The sequence below is a fragment of the Thamnophis sirtalis genome, unplaced genomic scaffold, assembly GCF_051295495.1.
Source record: "Thamnophis sirtalis isolate CommonGarterSnake01/CBP01778 unplaced genomic scaffold, rThaSir2_p1.2 scaffold_7, whole genome shotgun sequence".
Lineage (NCBI taxonomy): Eukaryota > Metazoa > Chordata > Lepidosauria > Squamata > Natricidae > Thamnophis > Thamnophis sirtalis.
In genome coordinates this window covers 40,734,915-40,754,969 of record NW_028261387.1, presented here as the reverse complement: position 1 = coordinate 40,754,969, position 20,055 = coordinate 40,734,915, and the positions used below count along the sequence as shown (strand labels likewise).

General features: G+C 43.9%; 1 protein-coding gene across 3 annotated transcripts in view; it reads right to left on the bottom strand.

Annotated features, from left to right (window-relative positions):
• ERI3 (ERI1 exoribonuclease family member 3) overlaps positions 1–20,055 on the bottom strand; it is a 305,203-nt gene that overhangs the window by 236,170 nt on the left and 48,978 nt on the right. For all 3 annotated transcript variants that reach the window (XM_087719794.1, XM_087719795.1, XM_087719796.1), the window contains one exon: positions 6,303–6,362. In XM_087719794.1, the coding sequence (XP_087575920.1) occupies positions 6,303–6,362 (60 nt within the window). The remainder of the gene's footprint in view (positions 1–6,302; positions 6,363–20,055) is intronic.

The following is a 20,055-nucleotide window of genomic DNA, read 5'->3' as shown; positions in this document are numbered from 1 at the left end:
TTACAGGATAGTTAAATGACTTAAAATTGCATTGAGTTGGATGATATTATTTAAATCATGAAGTTCAACCCTTTGCTCAGGGCAGAAACAGAAATGAAAGCAAACTTACACATATTTATCCAGACTTTGCTAAGATAGCTAGCAAATGAAAGAGAATCTAATGGTTACATATTTTCAATTAGATATTGAAAAGTTTTTTCTAGCATTTCGTATGAATCTAGAAACAATGGGCTGATTTACTATGAATTCCATATGATAATACTGAAAAACGATTAATCTTGCTGTAAAAACTAGGTCAAAACACACTGATATAACGTATCTGAATGTAAAGTAAAGTGTGAATAGTAAATTAGTTTCACTGGAGTACTGCATGTCTGAGGATAACATATAAACGTTGTTGCAAGGAATACAGATTAAGATTGTAAATTGTATATATTGTCCTACCCAAAGGGGGGAATGTTAGGAATATAATCTAACGGTTGGGTTGGCAATATACGTAAATCATGTAACAATGCTGTACCTGTTTCTTTAAATCATACTGTAAAATGTGATTGGTTGCTGTTTTCCTCAATCGGCCATAAGAGGGAGCCAGAATGACTGTTAGCTCTCTGTTCGTTAGATGCTGGGCTGATCTGATCTGAGTTTTTGGAAGCTGGAAGTGCCGTGAGCTATTGTAAGTTTTGCAACTGTTAGCAAACTCTGAGTACCGAACTGATTATATGATACTGGACTATGTTATTTGGATTATCCCTTAACTGAAAGACATTGATGACTGACTGTCTTATCCGTGTATGACTTGGACTGTTTGATGGACTCTGATACCTCTATTTCCATGAAAGTAAAAGCCTATTTAAACTGCAGTGTCTCTGTATGCTGGTTTGTGTGTTCTCCAACACAACTCTAACAACACTTCTCTGAACGTATTCACTCTCCCAACGGGGAGCTTACCTAACAGAACCAAAAGGTTGTAACAGAAGTCCACACATCTTAAAAGCAAGGAAGGAAAATCCCAAACCTCATCAGACAGACCCCTCAAGATCACAGATACCATTTGATGTCTCTAGGCTTATACATATGTGTTGTGCTGTGTTTTTAGGCCCTCCCAATAACCAGCAGCAATCCCCAAGCATGGAATGGTATACTCTATTTGAAAGATTGAATAGACTTTGGTTAATACATGAGCAGAACTGTGGACAATATGGATGGGCCAAAGCAGTTTTAGTGCAGTCCCCATTTGCACATGGTTTTATAAAGCACCTTAACCATGTCCCAGTTGTCAATGGTTTTCACTGCAGAATAATCCATTCCATACTGATTTTTAGTAATGTATATTTTGTCAAGGTACTCAATTACTTTATTATAATACTATGATTTTGCTCATGTATGAATACTGGGAGGTCTGTAACCCTCTAAATCCTGTTTTTCTTTTTGGTACCCTACAGCATGTACATTATGTATCTATTAAGCCAAAGTTGCAATCCTGCTTTATCAACAAGTTCTTCACAATTGCCTAGTATAATACATCTTTTTATCTTAGAGAAGACTAAGCAAAAATAAGAGTTAAGTACTCTAGCTTAATTATCTGCTAACCTTTTGTCCATCTCCATTAAGCAATCAGCATGCTATTTCTCTCCAGTTCCTTTTATTTTAAGCACAACTGAAGAGTATCTTTTTGCTAACTGCTACTCATTACCAATCAGGCCTGTCTGTATTTCCTTTTTACACATGACCTGCATCACTTTCCACCTCTTATATACAGTACATCCATTTATATTTTCAGATCTTCATAAAGTGTTCTATGTGGTTATCTTCTGATGTCCTGTATTTTTTCCCTCTTTGAAAATATTTGATTGTGTTTTAGAGCCACTTTTAGTGTCACCCATTCACCTTGAACAACCTTTTCCCATTAGCTTCTGCTGCCATGGAATCCTACTCTTTATACTCTGGGTGTATTGAAATCTGCTTTCTTGAACTCCAAATTATATTGATTAGTCTCATCTTTATTTTATAGCCATTTTCCTACAAAGTTCCTACTATTCTCACTTTTATCTATTAAATTTTCCCTATTGGTTAGGATCAAGTCTAGGAGAGCTAATTTATCTTAGAGCTTCCTTCATCTACCACTTTTGAAGAAATTAACTGTCAGACCAGAAATTTCTTGGAAAGATTATACTTGGCAGAGAATTCCCCAGAGGTAATTCAAATCCCCAGGCATTAACATCTGATGCCTTTTTGAACTATCCGAAATTTGCCTTTGGGAATACAAGCAAACTTCTCCATGCCTTAAGTCTTACAACAATGTAAGAGGCAAAGTCAGAAAATCATGAATCAAAAAACACTGTTAAGGAGTTATAGAATGGTTTTTGATCATGATTCCATTCAAAATTCAAGGTAAAGGGATTTAATATCTACAGCAAGATTTGTATTAAATAGCAAACCCTGTCAAAGTTTTGGCAAAGGACAGGTTACCTAGTAATCACTGAATTATTGGAATTCAGACCACATTGCCATAGGTATAATTCCAATGTCTGATTGAACCCAAAGAAATCATTTTATCTAAGAAACTCTTACTTCCACAAAAGCAAAGTTGAATTGGTGCTATTTAGATCAAGTTGCTGGCCCATTAAGAAACAACAGTTTCTTCAATCTTCTTTCTACACTCTGCCTTTCTACTCCCTCTAATGTTCAGCTTGGAAAGTTATGCTCTCATAGGTTTGGGGCCTGTATCCATGCTTCAAGGTCAAGTCCAGTGTTGCAAATTCACAGAAGTAGAAGGCAATTCCATCCAGGGATCAGATTCAATTTTTTTTACTACCGGTTCTGTTGGCGTGGCTTGGCGGGTGTGGCGAGGGTCGTGTAACTGAATAGGTGTGGCCACCTTGATGTGAGTGGCATTGAGTTGGCCACACTCACTGAGTCACATGACCCCACCACCACCAAGCCATACCCACCAAGCCACACCCACAGAACTGGCAGAAAAGGCATTTCCTGCAACCTGTCTCCCTTTATAGTCCCCCCTCCCCCCTGCAGTCTGGCTGCCTTCTGAACAACACCATCCCTCCGGCGCAGCAGGCTGTTCTCCTCGCCGGGTCTGGCATTGGGGTATGGCTGCGCACACGTACCAGCAGGCAATAGGCTATGCTTATGCAGCCAGTGCAAAGAATAGAGCGGTGGTGGGAATGAAACTCGCACCAAAAAAAGAGGAGGCGGCTGCAGGCATCTCGTGACAAGGGGGGGGCGAGATGTGGGCTGGTGGGGAGCCCAGTGGTGATGGCTCACCCCTGGCTTACCTTGCTCTCTGCCACCAGCCGTGGGAGGATTAAGGTAAGCCCACAGGAAGTAAGGGTGGGCGGGGTCTCTGAAGGAGGAGAAATGGGGCAACATGTGGCAAAGGAAGAGTGGGCAGCTTGCAGGAGGAGGCCCCAAGAAGGTCGGAGCCAGAGAATGGCATGTTCCCTGACCATTCAAGGTGAATGGCAAATGGGTGGAGGCTCCAGGGCCTCAGGGAATGGCACAACCCTGGGCCCCGGCTCCCAACCCAAGGCAAAGAGCAGCATGCTTACTTTTCGTGAGCTGAGCAGAGCGGGTGAGTTGCGGAGGTGACTGGTGAGGCAATTAGCTGGGCCACATGGCGAAGGCAACATATATAGGGCTGGGATGGGTGGGTCGAGCATCGAGAGTGGGGCAAGTGAGCATCAAGCAAGGTGAGTGAGCATGGAGTGGGCAGACGTGGCGAGCAAGCAGCGACTGGGCAGATGAGGCAAGCAAGTGGTGATAGGCAGGCAGGGGCAGGGCCAGCCAGAGGTCGTTACCGGTTTGGTCAGGTCAAGTTCCCCCTACTGGTTCGCCTGAACCAGTGCAAACCGGCTGAATAACTCTTTTGATTCTATCACGACTTTAGTCATCCAACCTTTTATTCTTACAGCTTCTTTTTATTGTTTCTGAACTCTGTGAACAAGTTGTATTCTTGAATTATGTATTTCAAACATGAGAATAATCTTACCAGGGCTTAGTTATATCTTTCATCGCCTTTGTCTTTCTCTATTAAAAGTTCAAATTCATGTTGTTTGTCATCAGTATTGGGTTCTTACTGGCATTCCTGCCAGTTTGCTGAGCGTGCGTGCGTACTTGAAAGAAACTTGATCGGAAAGTATGGAAAACAGCTGAGGAGCAGCAATTCAATCTGCCACCCCTGATCAGCTGGGCTTTAGAAGCTGAAATAAAGGTAGGTATAACCCAGGGTGGACCAGCAGGCCCACTTTCAAAGCAACAGGGAACCAGTTCACTCTCTGCTTGATGGCAGAGCTACCGGTTCTGGAAAACCAGTGCAAACCGGTAGAAACCCACCACTGTTTGTCATGTACTCTCAGTATGAAAGATATTTACAAGTTAATTGTTCTTCCAGATTTTTCATTGAGTGGTTTAAAAGATCCCACTGCAGTTACTCTGTTCCTTCCTTCCACAGTATACAAATCCTTATTATAAATGTTTCTTGTTTCTTGTATAAAATCTTGAATCCTGTTTCAAAACTCCAGAAATGTAAGGTCAGCAGTCTCAAGAAATAAGTAGAAGTAACAATCGAAGACTTAGGGTTGGTTTTCTTTTGGGGAAGTTTTATTTCCATCAACTTTTCTTAAAATAAAAATCAGGCCAAGTTTTTGGAAATAAGGGATTAAGAAGCAAAATAGATGTCTTAAATCTCTGACATTAATAGGTCCCTTAACCCATCCATCTCCACCCTCCTAGCACATATAAGCACAAATTTATATTTAAATCTTTCCCACTATGGTATCATTAGCAAGATATATAAAACCAAAATTTGGGTTCCAAACCAAAACCAGTTGCTCACTTCTGGTCTAAAGCTCTTGGATTTCTTTTCTATTTCTTGAAGTGAGTAGTTTCCCATACTCTAGCTCTTCCTAAATTTTCTCCAAGAAATCTTAATGAGCTGACCACTTACTATCCCAGTCTTCTTACTGCTTTCTCAAGCACCAAGAATCTACGTTTGTTACAAGCATTGTTTTCTAATAGGAAACAAACTCTAGAGAAATACAGAGATGGCAACGAAGACTAAAAAGCAAACCATTAGTAAAATATGTTTCACTTGCTAAACATGTTATTATGTTAAAAACTGTAGTGATTCACAACAACTGTAGCAGAAAAAGTAAAAAAATGGGACAAAACTCCCTTAAAAAATATCTTGTTTAGCAACAGAAGTTTTGGACTTAATTTTGGTCATAGGTCAAGGACTACCTGTACAATTTTTTGTTTTATATTCTGGAGGGAGACATCAAGCTTTTGCTTCAATTTCAAATTTTCAATTGCCACCATAATAAAGTGGTGTTTTGGCCTGCCATATAACAGTAAAAAAATATATTCATTCCATATTGCCCAAAATACGCAAGTCCTATCTCTGTCCTGTACTGAACTGTATTACAGCATCAGTACTAACTAAATTAACAGGAGGCAGGGTCCTCTTGGGCTTTGTTCATGGCTCTGATAAAGGAATGAGATCCCTTGGGTTGTGAATAAACTATTAAGGTTAGTTCCCCTATTAATGAGAAGATAAAAGATAGGCCTTCTCCCAGGATTAGTTGAAACAGTTCTCAATGGAGTAGCATGGAAGGCTCACTACTGAATGTCATTCAGGATACCCAGCTGTCTCTTTTTTCCTTCACCAAGCAATTCCATATTATCACTGAAGCAAGGGAATGTAGCTCCACCCTTTAATCAGATTTTCTCACGCAGCTGTGGTTGCAATTATTTTGATCAAGAACTATTAGGCCCAAATTCTGAATGGAGCAAAACATCACACCATAGTCAAGTAGGATTCACCTCTTGAAATTCCATTCACCTAGACCAAAAGCTATTGATTGTGAAAATACTTTTAGCTAATTAAGCTTTAAATGCTATGAGTGCCACATAAAGCAAATGGCATTATTAAGATTATGTCCCATATTCAGATACCTTATATAAAATGGTTTATTACTAAATATTAAAATCATCTATTATCTTCCACGCAGTATTCTTAATGTAACACTGAAGATGTCATCAGTAAAAGAATTCCCCCTACATATACCTCCTCAAGGCTTTTGGCAAGAGTCAAACACCTTTGACACCAACAGCTGGAAATGACAGATCAATGGTTCAATATTCACAACAGCATGTCACTGATGTGACAGCAAATGTTATTCTAATGAAGCTGTAATCATAGTCAAATTATGTGGTTCAATACACAAGAAGAAGAAGGGGGAAGGGATAAATAGGATCAGGGGTCAGGAACAAAAGGTTATTCTGCTTACCTCAAGCACTTGCTGGAGACTAGGCTGTCCATCCACCATGGCCTGAATAATTCCAGTCAGCTAAAACAAAAGAAACACAGAAAACACATATTAGTTGAAAACTAAATAGCCATAGAAAAAGAATAGCTAACTTCCATCCCATCTCCCTTTTTTGTTACTTGTTTCAGCTTTCATTGCTTTTTTAAAATACTAAATACTAAAGCTAAAACACTTTATAGAAAAATCAAAGGGAAAGCAACAAAGACAAGGAAGAATACACAAAAGTAAATAAATGCCATCTTTCATTTTGTTTACTGGAGTTCTTAAACACAAACAGAATATAATTAATCATTGTCAAACTCCTGCCCATGGGCCAGATGCATCACACGTTGGCAATGCCCACCCCCAAATCTAGCGAATGGGGAAAAGTCCCAATACATCACGTGACGACGCTGCGACACAGTGAGTTTGACACCCCTGGTTTAAATCATTGGCTGGACCCATTATATTTCTATTAATTACTTTATTCTTTATCATTATAGTTATCTGTTTTCATCTTCTTGTACACAAAAATCTTATAAAAGAAACCAATTCTTTGCATGCTGAACTGGGAGAATCTGTTTTCTTTCATTCTAGGAGTTAGGCTAAATGCCTACTATGCTCTTTTCCAGAGCTACAGATCATCTGATAAAATATGTTGGGTTCCTCTCCCAGTATTTCTTTGTCATGGAACTACCATTTCTAATTGCTGATAATTTAAGGACAATTCAAGCTTTATTCCAAAATCTAAGAATTCTAAAAATGTCACTATAAATATCTACGTTTTTTTGCAAAATATTGTGAAGCCAAAACATTCTATTTTTTTCAACTTTTTGACAATTTTGCTGCTATAAGAAACTTTTGATGCATTACTTCATAATATATGTATTTTACTGGGTGAGTCTAAATTCACAATATTTTCTAGTTTCTTTTGAGCCACTTTGCTATCATTTGGCATTACTACATCTTTAGGTAAAGCACACTTTTCTTCAACTATTGTGATGTCAAAAATATTGCATTGTACATGTCAGTCTGAATTTGGAAGTTCCATAACATTTTTACATGTTAATTCTGAAACACTCTTCCAATATGAGGTCTCAGATTGTTGGGGGCCATATGCTGACTCTGTAAACCACTTAGAGAGGACTATAAAGCACTGTAACGTGGCATATAAGTCTAAGTGCTAGTATGGTCATACTATTATTCTGGGGCATCAATTCCAACATACCATTTTGCCATGCAACATGTCTGGACAATATTGCAGCCACCATTTTTTAGATAATCAAGTGTCTTGTCTTTCTCCTTGCATAATCTATATTTGCTGTTTCCTGTTTCTTAAAAGTTATTTTATGGCACTTGCTGCTAATGCTTGTTTTTATGCTATAAATGTTCAATCTTGATGAATCCAATCTGAAGTCATTACCAAGTGTATTACTATTTTTTTAGGTATTGACAACGTAGGTTTATCTTTCCAATTTTTCATTCATTGTTATAATCAGTTCTGTATGTTCCTTCTGATTCCATCACATTCAAGAGTTTGTCTTGCAGGCCTTAATATTCTCCCTCTGCTTGTTTTTATATAATCATTTACACCTCTGATTTCATCTTCCACTGTCTGGTTCACATGCAATTAAAGACCATCAATTTTCCTTGGTAAACACAATCTATGTTTGCTTATTGGATGAAGTGATGTATTGTCAGAAGTTTGGAGTCTTATGATCAGAGGCATTTAGTTCAGTTTTTGTACAGTCAACAATACCTGTTGTGAAGTATATTAGAAGACAGCCCAAGTACAGTATTAATAGATTTGATTTATTGCATCAATTCAGCTTCAATACTTTTCTAAACTTTACCAGATATTCCAAGTTTTGTTTTTCACGTGAACATGTAAAATATTTATTTTTATTTTTCACTTTTGCATGAAACACAAGTATTTCATGCAAAACATTGTTTGTTTTTAAAACACCAAGATACACACAAAGACATTTATCTACCCCACTATCCGAGTAAAAGCTAAACAAATAATTTTAAAAATAGCAAGTTAGTATAACATCAGGATTGAATGGATTGCCTATGGAACAAAACATTTATAGATCTTTTGGTGCCAAAATTTTATGATGAGATATTTGATAAAGGAATATTAGGCATTAAACAGAAACATTTAATCAGACTTATACTGCAATTATACCAAAATCAGGTAAAGATCATATCCAATGTGCTAATTATCACCCAATCTCATCTATTGATGTTGATAGAAAGATTGAATCATCTATTAATGTTGATAGAAACAACAGTGCTAGCAAATAGATTACAGCAAATATTACTGCTTATTATTAAAAATGATCAAGCAGCAAACAATATTAGGTTGGTTGTCGCTTTAATAGACTTGAATAAAAATGAAGACCAATTTATAATCTTATTGTTGGATACTGAAAAGGCTTTTGACAAAATATATAAACAGTCGTGTTTGCTATATTAAGTAGGTTAGGATTTTGTTTGAAATTCATAAAATGGATCAAGATATTATTTGTGTTCCCCATATCCAAAATAAAGGTTAATGGTATATTTTCTTCTATTTTCCCATTATTTAGAGGAATCAGACAAGGTTTTTTTCTTTCACCTTTGCTTTTTGATCGTTCGTGTGAAATCCATGGCCTGTGTTATTAGGAAGATTTACAGAATAGTACATAATTTAATTGAACATAAACTAAATAAAATTTAGTTGCATATGATATTTTTCTGTTGTTTCTAAATCTTATACCAGCTGTCCCTAAACTTTCCAGCTTGGTAGACCAGCGGGGGAGAAAAAGATGATTCTATGTGATCAGTAGACACGCACGGACAGCTCCAAGTGAAGATTTGTGTGTGCTCACTCACCACTTGTGCAGCCCAGTTCTGAACAAGCCGCAACCTGGTACGGGGAAACAAGGTATGAGGGTGATCGCAAGGGACCAGTCTGGCCGGGCACCCCACACCCCAGCGTGCACACAAGAGGCAGTAAGCGCACGGGGGACAATGGTGTCCGGCAGCAGCTGCAGCCCGCCACCCCACTCTGGGGTTCCACAGCCCACACAGCGCAGATAAGTCCAAGCGCTGCGACCACTGGGTCGGCCTCTGCATGCTTGTTGCCTCCTCTACTGGCCACGCCCACCCACCCTGCAAGGGTCGATGATCTTAACTGGGGCTTATTTTGGGGTAGGGCTTATATTACCAGTATCCTGAAAAATCCTGCTAGGGCTTATTTTCTGGCAAACATGGTACATACTATTCTAATGAGATAAACAAAAAACCAAAAAGAAAACAAAAAGACCAAACACTTCCTCATCAGCAATCAATACCCAGATGAGAAGAGATTAACACCAAGATTAACTTTAGACCAATAATCAAGAAGCAAACAATACCCCAATCAATCCAATCAAGGAACTACCAACTCAGGCAAATAAGCTTAGAATAAATAACAGTTCAATCGTTGCCAAGTACTTGCTGGCTTCCTGTTCTGAGCCATATAGCAGCACCAGCTTTATAAAGGCAAGATGCACTATAATGAGAGAATACAAAAAAATTTTGAACAACCTTCTCCTACCAATGCATGATCTTTCTCATTTATCAACTAGAAGACTTAAATTCAGAAAGCCCCATTGGCATCTTCCCAACACCTTTAACATCAATTCCCAATGGAAAGCCAAATTCCCAGTTATAGGAAGATAAATAGATGATCCCATAAAAACAGTGCCAAGCTTTGAATTACCACATCAGCAATGGACAATCCTGAATAGGATTCGCAGCTCAATAGCGTCTCCCGGGAGTCTCTGTATAAATGGGGCATAGTATCATCCCCTCAGTGTGACTGCATGGTACCACGTCAAATTGTAGATCACATTGTGACTGCCGGTAAACTGAGGGTATATACCAGTCCAGTATCTGAATTTTTTTTATATAAATGATGCTATGCTTCAATGGTTAGATGGCCTAGACATTGATATTTGATATAGATGTTTTTAACATTTATATTATTTATTTATTTATTTATTTATTTATTTATTTATTTATTTATTTATTTATTTATTTATTTATTAGACTTATATACCGCTTCATAGGGCTTTCAGCCCTCTCTAAGTGGTTTACAATTTTTTTAGCAAATTAAGTCAGCAACTTGCCCCCACAGTCCGGGTCCTCATTTCACTCACCTCGGAAGGATGGAAGGCTGAGTCGACCTTGAGCCGGTGAGATTTGAACCGCTGAACTGCAGATCACAGTCAGCTAAAGTGGCCTGCAGTACTGCACCTAACCACTGCGCCACCTCGGCTCTAATTGGGTTACTAATCTAGTCGAAATGTTAATTTATATTTCTAAGTCCATGTATGATATGCCATATGCGAAAAAATAAATGAATAAATAGCCCAATCAAGGAACCACCGAGACCATGTCCACCAACACTGACAGGGCAAGCCACTAGTATATAAAATGAGAGAAAACCTAATGTTAAGTGCAAGAAATTAGGAATCCAGACATTTCAAATGAATATAGTTTACTGTGTGCTTTGTGTTCTCTAGAAGACTCTGAACTATTAAAAGTCAAATTGACAGTAGATAAGGGTCAGGGGAATTCAAGGTAGGCTGAACTTAGGTCAAAACTTATGATGCGTTTGATCCCTCCTTCGGGGTTAGAGTGATCATCTCCTATATACCCTACTCCTTACCAGTATTGATGTTATCTAGTTTGGTAATGAAACATCTGCATGAAAACTCAGCTCAGATAGTAATAAGGAACCTGCAGTTCAGCCCTGAGATGCAAATATTCTCTTCCATCAATCATATGTGCATTAGAAACACATACACACAAGCACTTGAATAATGTTTGTAATAGATAATTATATATAGAATTGCAATTGTTTATCGTTCTAACAGAGAAGTGGGCAATTAATTTTCCCAAGGGATCATGTGAGAAACTGTGACTGTTGTGGAGAGCCAAACCTGAACTGCTCAATGTTAATTTCATCACGTTATAAAAAGCATTAAAATATATGGTTTTGATTAGCTGCTAATCAAAATCAGCTGCTCGTAAGAATACATGTTACATTTTATTTATATTTGATTTCTCATTTAGATTGACCTCTTCTCTGGTTTAATATATCCATTAGATTGGGGATAGAAACTATTTTATCCGAACCTTAATGTAACATTTTTTTTGTGCTACACTGAAAATATAGAAGATTAATAGTATATGTTCACAATTATGTTTCTCTGGTTCCATGCAAAGATAGAAGTTCTTCTCACGGAAGAAGGCGGGGCTTAGCAGTGAGAAGACGGATTTTCAGGCTATTCCTGAAATTCCTCTATTCCGAAGGAATTGGACAGTTCATTTTTGAACCCAAGCTGTCCCAGAGAGACAGTGAAAGGTAGAAGGAGATCCAGTGACCCCAGAGACGTTCGCAAAGTCCCTGGGGGCTTGGAATTTAACCTCCTTTGCCAGTGACTTCTGGATTAGCCGTAAGCTAACCGAAACTGCAGATAGTCCCAAAGAATGGCGAAAGTGTTTTCCAGCTGGTAAGGTGATTTTATTACTCAGAGAAAGACGGTCCGCATAAAAATTTAAGCTAATTGAAACCAAAGAACAGAAGAATCTAGCGCTGATTTTGATCTCTTTATTGGTTTATGGACGGTGGTTACCCTATTTCTTAAATGTTTTAAATGCTATTTACATGGACAAAGGAAAGATTACTCCAACATCTCCTCTGACCCTCTGTAAGTGGGCTGTAAACCAATTTACTATAATTTGGCTCCCTACAACTTGACACTTTTATTGCTTGGCTGGATTGGTCTAAGATCAGATAAGATTGTACAGCTCCCAGCTTGTTTTTACTTGCAAATACCTTAGAGTTTCCAAAGGAAAAATACTAACTGCGTACAAAGATGGCGTCTATTCAAGTTTCAAATGATTCATTTCAAATGATTTTTTCCGCACTACAAAAATTATCTGCCACATACAATAGATTTGAGAGGAAGCTGGATCATTTGCTGTTTCTAGCAACAAAATATGAAGAAAAAAATGAGAATGTTGAATGTTTGAATGTTCCTGAAATACAAACGAAGGATGTCAGAGATGAAGATTTTCAACTTGCTGATATTCCGGGCAACTGGTTTACCTCTGAGGGAGAAAAAGATGGAATGTCTGAAGGGGGGGCAGCCACACAGAAGATTTATTTCGAAAGACAGAGCATAGGAGGAGTGAGAAGCATTAAAGAATTTATACTTTATGAAATATCATCTGCAAAACTTTTGATACCACCACTGAGAAAAGGACGTTGGTCTTACCTGAACGTCTATTTTCAGAAGGGGGAGGGAATGGTCACACGTGGGTTGTTGTCAAAGCCTGATTGGTCCAAAGACTGAGAGAAAACGCTTAAATACTGGTGCCTTCCAGTCCTATCCCAGTTTCCTCGAAGGCGAACGGTAGAACTGAAAAGACAAAAAACAACACACAACAAAACCCCCGGGAACCACCCGGGCCCTCCCCTTGGCCCCGACGGAAAGGTCTCAGGGCGGGTTGTGACCATTCCCTCCCCCTTCTGAAAATAGACGTTCAGGTAAGACCAACGTCCTTTTTCCAGAAGAGGGGGAGGGAATGGTCACACGTGGGACATACCCAAGCTACCGTCCCAGGGAGGGAGAACGAGAATCACCAGGGCCCAAGGGGAGCCTCAACCGCCACCCCCAGAGGGTCCTGCCACCAAGGGCACACTCGCATCTGCAAAGCTTCCAGACCATAGCGCCGGAGGAAGAAGCCGGGGAATCCAGAGGCCGCGCGACAGACGGCCTCAACTGCCCCCCCCCCCGCGGCCCCCGAGGCCACGCTCGTGTCGCTCCTAATAGGCTGGGCCGTGAACTCTGACGGGACTGGCCCGTCGACCCGAAACCCCAAGGGCTTCCGCAATGGCCCGGCGCAGCCAACGCCAACAGTGGCTGAAGATACGCTCGAACCCAGCGACCCCCGGCTGGAGGATCAGTCCACAAGGACTCGACCTACGGACCCCTCGGTCCGCTGGCGATGGAGCCGCAGGGCGCGGTGCGCGCCCAACCAATGCCAGAGCTTAGCGAAGGAAGTGGCCACCTACGGGAAGAAGGCACGAGCAAGGCAAAGCCTCGCCCCGCCCTTTAGAGGCGACGGGAACGACCTCAGAGCACTCCACGTACCCGGGCGGAGACAACCGCCACAAGGGAGCCAGCCGACGAGCATACCGAAGAGATTCGAAGAAGCCCCCCCTGAGCACAAGGGGGAAGAACACACGGGGAACCCGCGGACCGAGGGAAACCCAGAAGCCGCCCCCTACCGAGAAGCTCGACCAGGGGGACCTGAGAGAGGGAGAACCCCCACCCCCTCCAGGGCTGAAACAATTCCGCCACCAGGCGGCACAATCTTGTGGGTTTCCGAAGTCAGGCCCCTCCTGCAGGAACTCCTGACGTTTGAGAGAAAGGTGCCCTGCCAGGCGAAGCCAGGGGAAGCCAGGCGGATAACACCGCCGGACGATACCCAGGTGGAACCGCAGCCGCGGTCCGTAAGGCCCCCAGGCATCCCTAGTCGAGAGTGACCCCGTTGGCTAGACCAGCCTCCAACAGCTGCCGGACAAGAGTCATGGGCCGGATGCAACCCCAGGGACCAGGCGAAGCAGGACCACCACCACCCGCTGCCAGGCCAACCCTTCCCGCGGGCGCCTCCGCGGAGGGCCACCGACAGCTGGACGAGGTCCGCGAACCAAGGCCCCTAGGTCCTAATGGCCCACCCCCACGATCAGGGCCCCCATGCCACCCCCCTCCGGGGAGACCTGGAACCAGGGGGACGGGAGGCCCCATACCGAGACCACAGGTCACCTCCTTTCGAGGGCGCTTGCGCCCTCCACAGATCAGGACAGGAAATGGGTGAAACCCCAGGGAGGAATAGAACACGCGGTGAGCAAGGGAGTGTCGAACCGTCGACAGAGCCGCCAAAAAAAAGAACCGACGACTGAGGGAGTAGGCCCGCTCCCCTGGTCAGGGCCGCCCGATGCTGCCGAGCCGCCCGGAGACAGGAGAGCCCGGGGAGATTCTCGACTCTGGGGGCAACAGAGGCCCCACCGCCCAGACGTCCAGTCCCGAGCATTCCGGCCGAGGGCTGGAGAAGACCCCCCCCTGACAGATGAGGGCCTGAGCGGTCCCCGTGCCAACGGGAGGTCACGCGATGCCCAGCTACGGGGCCCAAGGGAAGCGCAGAGCCCAGCGGGACAGCACTAGTGCCATTCCAGTGACGAAGGGTAAGCCCCGAAAGCGACCACCTGCCGAGAGCGAACCGGGAGCCCCCTAACCAGGACGAGGCTCCCCAGGAGAGTCCAAGGGTCCGGCGGGTGGGACTATCCCTGCTCAAGAAACATCTCGCCCGATCTGATAGAGGGAGGTTGAAACCGAACAACATCCCTAAGGCCCTACGCCAGCGGGCATAGGCCGAGGTGGAGCTCCTGGACAGACTCACCCCCTCCCCTGACATGGAGCCTATGACCGACACCAGGCAAGCGGAAAGGGAAGAGGGGGATGCCGGAGAAACTCGCCGAGGAACAGGACGGGGCTCCGAGCTCCTAGAACGGGCGCTAAATAACCGAAGACCTGAATAGGCTAGCCCGCCAAGGAATCAGAGCCCCCAGGATGGGGCGCGGACAAGCCGCCCGGGCCGCCAGGCCTTAGTGAAATCCGGAGAACGGAGACCAGACCAAGGGAAAAGCCCCGGGGGGGAACCCCAGGGACCCACGATGACCGGCCAGAGCCGAGGAACGAAGATAAGCCCCCCGAAGAGCCACCAGGCCAGGGGCCTCCTGCCTGAAACCCCGAAGGACCGAAAGGGGGGAGAACGCTCTCCCCGCCTGTGCACTAGAGCGGTGCAGAAACGAGAGGGCCCGCTAAGCCTTCCGGCCACCCGTCTGAACCGCAGACAGATGTGAGAGGCGCTCCAGGCCCTGGTCATCCGGAGGAGTCATCTGCACTCCCTGAAGGCCGAGAAGAAGGGCAATGGCCTGAACCACCGGGTAGCAGCCCCCCCCCCGGCTCCCGGACGGAGGGATCCCCCAAAGAGCCGGCGGGGTGGAGAGAACCAACGCGGGAGCGAGGCAAGCAGAGGCCCGTGCCCAAGCGTCCAATGCCGGCCGCTCTGAGAACACGCCTAGCGGCTGATGGCCTCCAATGGGACGACCCGAGGTCCAGCCCCCCCCTGAGCGGAAGGGGTGCTGCCCCCCCCTTGTGGCTGGACCGTCTGGACCAGAGGAGGGAGCCGTAGGCACTCCTGAGGGATGAGCTGGAGAACTGCCTACAAATGGAAGAGAAAAACGCAAGATTATTGACAGAATCGGAAATCCATGCTGGCACATGACAAAGAAGATTTAGATCCGGCTCAGCTGTCACAAGTGGGCGAACTGTCCCGTGTCTCCATCCTTGGACCGGGAAGAGCCCCCCCCCAAGGGGTCAGGCCTCTCGAAGGCATGGTCATCCAGAGACAGCGGGCCGAGCCGGTCCTCAGTCAGTGACGCCGGCAATGAAGCCCGGACGACGTGACCGAAGTGGTCAGCATCCTGGACGCAAACTTGAGCGAGCCCCAGTCGCCCCAGGGAGGAAGGGCGGGCCGCCCCGAGTCAGAAGAGACCCAGGCGGCGAGGCTCCCTGGGACGCGAAAGCGCTCCCGGCGCTGCCCCAGTCACTGACCGAGGCCTGACTAAACTACCGGGAGTTGAGTCCGCAGAGGGCGACCCCCGCAGCGGCAACGGGAGGACATCTTAGAAGCTCAGCGCGCCCGATGAAACCAGGGCAGCCACTAGAAGGTGACGGACTGCAACTGAATCGCCCAGGCAAGGGCCCAGTTACTCTAGAGCCAATGGCCCAGGCCCCCAGACAAGTCGGAGGAATGCGTCCACTGAATGGTCAGCGCCTCGGTGCCAAGGGAGGAGTCGAGATCTCTTTCCAGACCATGGCCGTGGCAGAACGTGGTCCTGCCAGGATCAGTGGGTGGAGGCATCAAGGTCCCCCCCACCAGCTGGCCATGCACCGAGCCTGCCCCAGGCACAGCAAACAGTCTGAGCCAAGACGCCCAGAGATGGGCCCATCCAGGGCCACAGCTGCGATTAAAACGCCTGAGCCGGTCTACTCTACATAACAAAGATAGGATTAGCCTGCAACAGAAACTCACCACCTGGCATCTTGGAACTCAATCTCCAAAAGGGAATGCTACAGATCTAAGCAGGCCAGGAAGAACCCCTGGCCTCAATAGAAATGGTTTATTTTTATTTTTATTTATTTATTTATTTATTTATTTATTATTATTATTATTATTATTTACTTATTTATTTATTTATTTATTAACTTTTAGTCCACTTTATTTTCCTAGCAAATTTCCAATTTCATCATTGACCGCGGATCAAGTAGGGGGGAACATAGCCCAACGATGGGCGCGGCCCAGACCTCCATGTCTGGAAGGGGCGGAGAACCATCTAATCCTCCGTACCACCATAGGCAAAACCAGGCCCCGGGAGAGCCTACCTGCACACGGGTTAAGACCCTCGACTCACCACCACCCCCTGGATCCCCTGAGTGGGGGAGGGAGAGAGGGACCCCACTCTACCTGGAAGGAAGGGGAAACCTGCCTGGGAACCCCAGGGCAGGAAAACCAACCCCTAGGAGTGATTTGGGGGGAAAAAGGCCTGAGGCGGGACCAACCCCAGACCCTGGGATAAGGTCAAAGGCTCATACATGTAGATCTGATGCAAGTCCCCAGAAATGTGCACGGCCCTCTGTTGGGCCCCACAGAACAACAGTTCCCAAATGGCTAACCTCTGAAGGAGGAAGGCAGAGCCAACCCAGAGTAGGCCCGGGTAGAATCCCCGGGCACCAGTAGCAAAAGGAAGACTAATATTGCAAACCCTTAAGTTCTCATCTGCTAGTCATCCCTTACTGGCATTGAATTAAGCACAGTTGTGAAGTGCGTTTGTACATATATGTATATATATATATATATTTGTATTTGAGCTGATAAACAAATAAGGGAGACTCGTATAGTCTATTACAATCCATTTAGCTCTCATCAGCTAGCCTTATAATAAAGGGAGACTAGTATAGGTCTATTTCAAGCTATTTAGACCTTACTGTTAATTGCAATGTGAAACCTCTGAGCCACAATACTGTTCCTGCACAATGCAGCCCCTGACCTCCTCCCACGAGAAGGACTTCAGGGCAGAGGAAGACATGGCGGGGGGGGAACACCCTCCCCCTCCCCCTGCAAGGGCTTTCTCACCTGCCGCCAGGTCTGCCACCTGGCCCTGGGGAAACTCCAAGCCCCCCCTCCATTTCCCCACTTACGCGTCCAGCCGGAAGGAATGGAGGATTCCAAGCCACTGTAGGCCCCACCGGGACCTGGGCCTGCTTTCTCTGCTGCCTGCCATGCCAAATGAAGAGACCGCACCAGCCAACGGACCTGGGTCGAGGCCCGGTCCTCGCACACGTGGCGACCGAGCCAACATGGCCGCCGGAACTTTCATTTTCGATCTGCGGCTCCGATGGCCCATTGAAAGGCCGTGCTGAGGCAGGCAAGGACGGGGGAGGCCACGCGGCTCCCAGGCACGCTCCACCTCCCCCAGGAATGCTCGTAGCAGTCCGAGCCGAAGAGAGAACGCGGCAGTCGCCCTAATCAAACGGCGGCTCCGCAAGCGGCTCACACGCGCCTCCTGGCGCTGTTGCTGCATCTCCTGACTATTTAAGGGAGAAGGCAGCCTCTCCAGCAGCTGAAAGGAGAGCCGGCACCCCCGCACCCGGGGACGGCTGAGACTCTGGGCCTGCGGGGGGGAGGCAGCATGCCCCACTGGGCCCTCCCCCACCGCCTGGGGCAGTAAACTGTCCCTTGGGGCCGCAGCTGCTGAATTTAGTAATTTAGAAATCTTTTAAATGCCCAATTGAACCAAATAAGACCAAATTGAATAAAGTAATCCTACCAGTAATTCTCAACAGTTCTTGGACCAGAAAAGACTGAGAGGAAACTGGGATAGGACTGGAAGGCACCAGTATTTAAGCGTTTTCTCTCAGTCTTTGGACCAATCAGGCTTTGACAACAACCCACGTGTGACCATTCCCTCCCCCTCTTCTGGAAAATTAAAGACAAGCTGAAAGGGGGAATAAACGGAGGACGGCAGCATTATATGAGAGGCACCTTAAGCAAAACGGTGCAAAGATTTTTTTGTATGGACTTGCTCATAAAGACGTTTGGAGAACTTGATCCACAAATGGCAACAGGATTAAGGAGGTTTTGTTACTGGAGGATGATAGATGGAAGAATACAATTCAAAATTAGCTAAACCTAATTAATTTCATTTGTAATAGACATAGTTGAATAATAATTGATAATGATAGTAATGTATATAATGTGGAGTTGATATGATAAATAATAATTGGATATGAGAAGGGAAGGTTAGAAATATTTTTGGACCATATATAAAGGTTATTAATCACAATAATCATCACTATTAAAAAATAAAATAAAACTATATACAGTTAAATCTTAACCAATATGGGGAAAATGCTATGATATATGATATAATTACATAAAGAAAGGAGAATGATAATAAACTATATACATGGAGGATGGAATTTTTGGTATTAAATATTATGGATGTTTAGCTAAAACAGGATATGAGGATTTGATGTTAATGGAGGATTTTATAAACAAGTAAATGAAATGCTAGCATGTGGTTATGGATTAAATCTTTGGCATAGTTAAGGATGAAGGATGTTTAAACAACTGTAGTCAACTAAAAGTGGAGGTATGATGATGTTAATATGGTAAACATTTGAGTTAAGATATTTGAATTAATATGAATTAATGGAAGAGATGCACAAAAACATGTTGTAACCAGCTGATATACTTTTTTATAACATATACTTGTTGTGTTTTTTCTTTTTTCTTTTTCTCTGCCTTGTTTTTTGTCTTTTTTGTGTTTTGATTTTTTTTCCCCCACTGGTGTGGGCATGTGTTGTTTATGTAACAAAAAATAAATAAATAAAAATTATTAGAAAAAAAAAAGAAGTTCTTCTCTCTTAGCTTTGAGAGCAGTTAAGAAAGCAAGTTTGACATTCTTTCATACATGGAATATACTATGAGGGAAAAAAGATACTAAGCCTTCCTGCTTCCCCTGTTGGAATAGTATTTCTAGCCTCATGTGTGATAAAAGAAGCATCATTACAAAACGTAGATTCACCTTCTAGTTCAAGTGCACTCCAGAAAAATACATTGCTTAATCCTGCAGGGATGAGGCTATACTTTTTCAAATAATTGAAGAAAGTTAAACAATAGAATACAATTGGTAAATTTGCCATAACAGTTACGTCCAATAGAAAAAGAAAAGATAGAGAAGAGCAGAGAACCAAGCAATCTCCAAGACAATGCCAACAAAATGGATTTTCCTATGGTGTTTATCTAATGCACACTCGTATTTCTAATCCAAGACAGTTTCCTGATTACAATAAGCACTTGTCTCTGGCATGCCATCAGATAATCAGACCTGGTCTTTCTCTGCAAACAAAGAGATCTATAAAGCTGACTTCTATAAGTAGAAGGGCAGAGACAAAACCTTTTCCTAGCATTTAGTAAATACCTGTCCTGTTGAAGAAACATATGCAGAGCAAGGAGAGAAAGGGAGATTACTGTAAACAGCTATTTATACAGGAAACTAAAATCT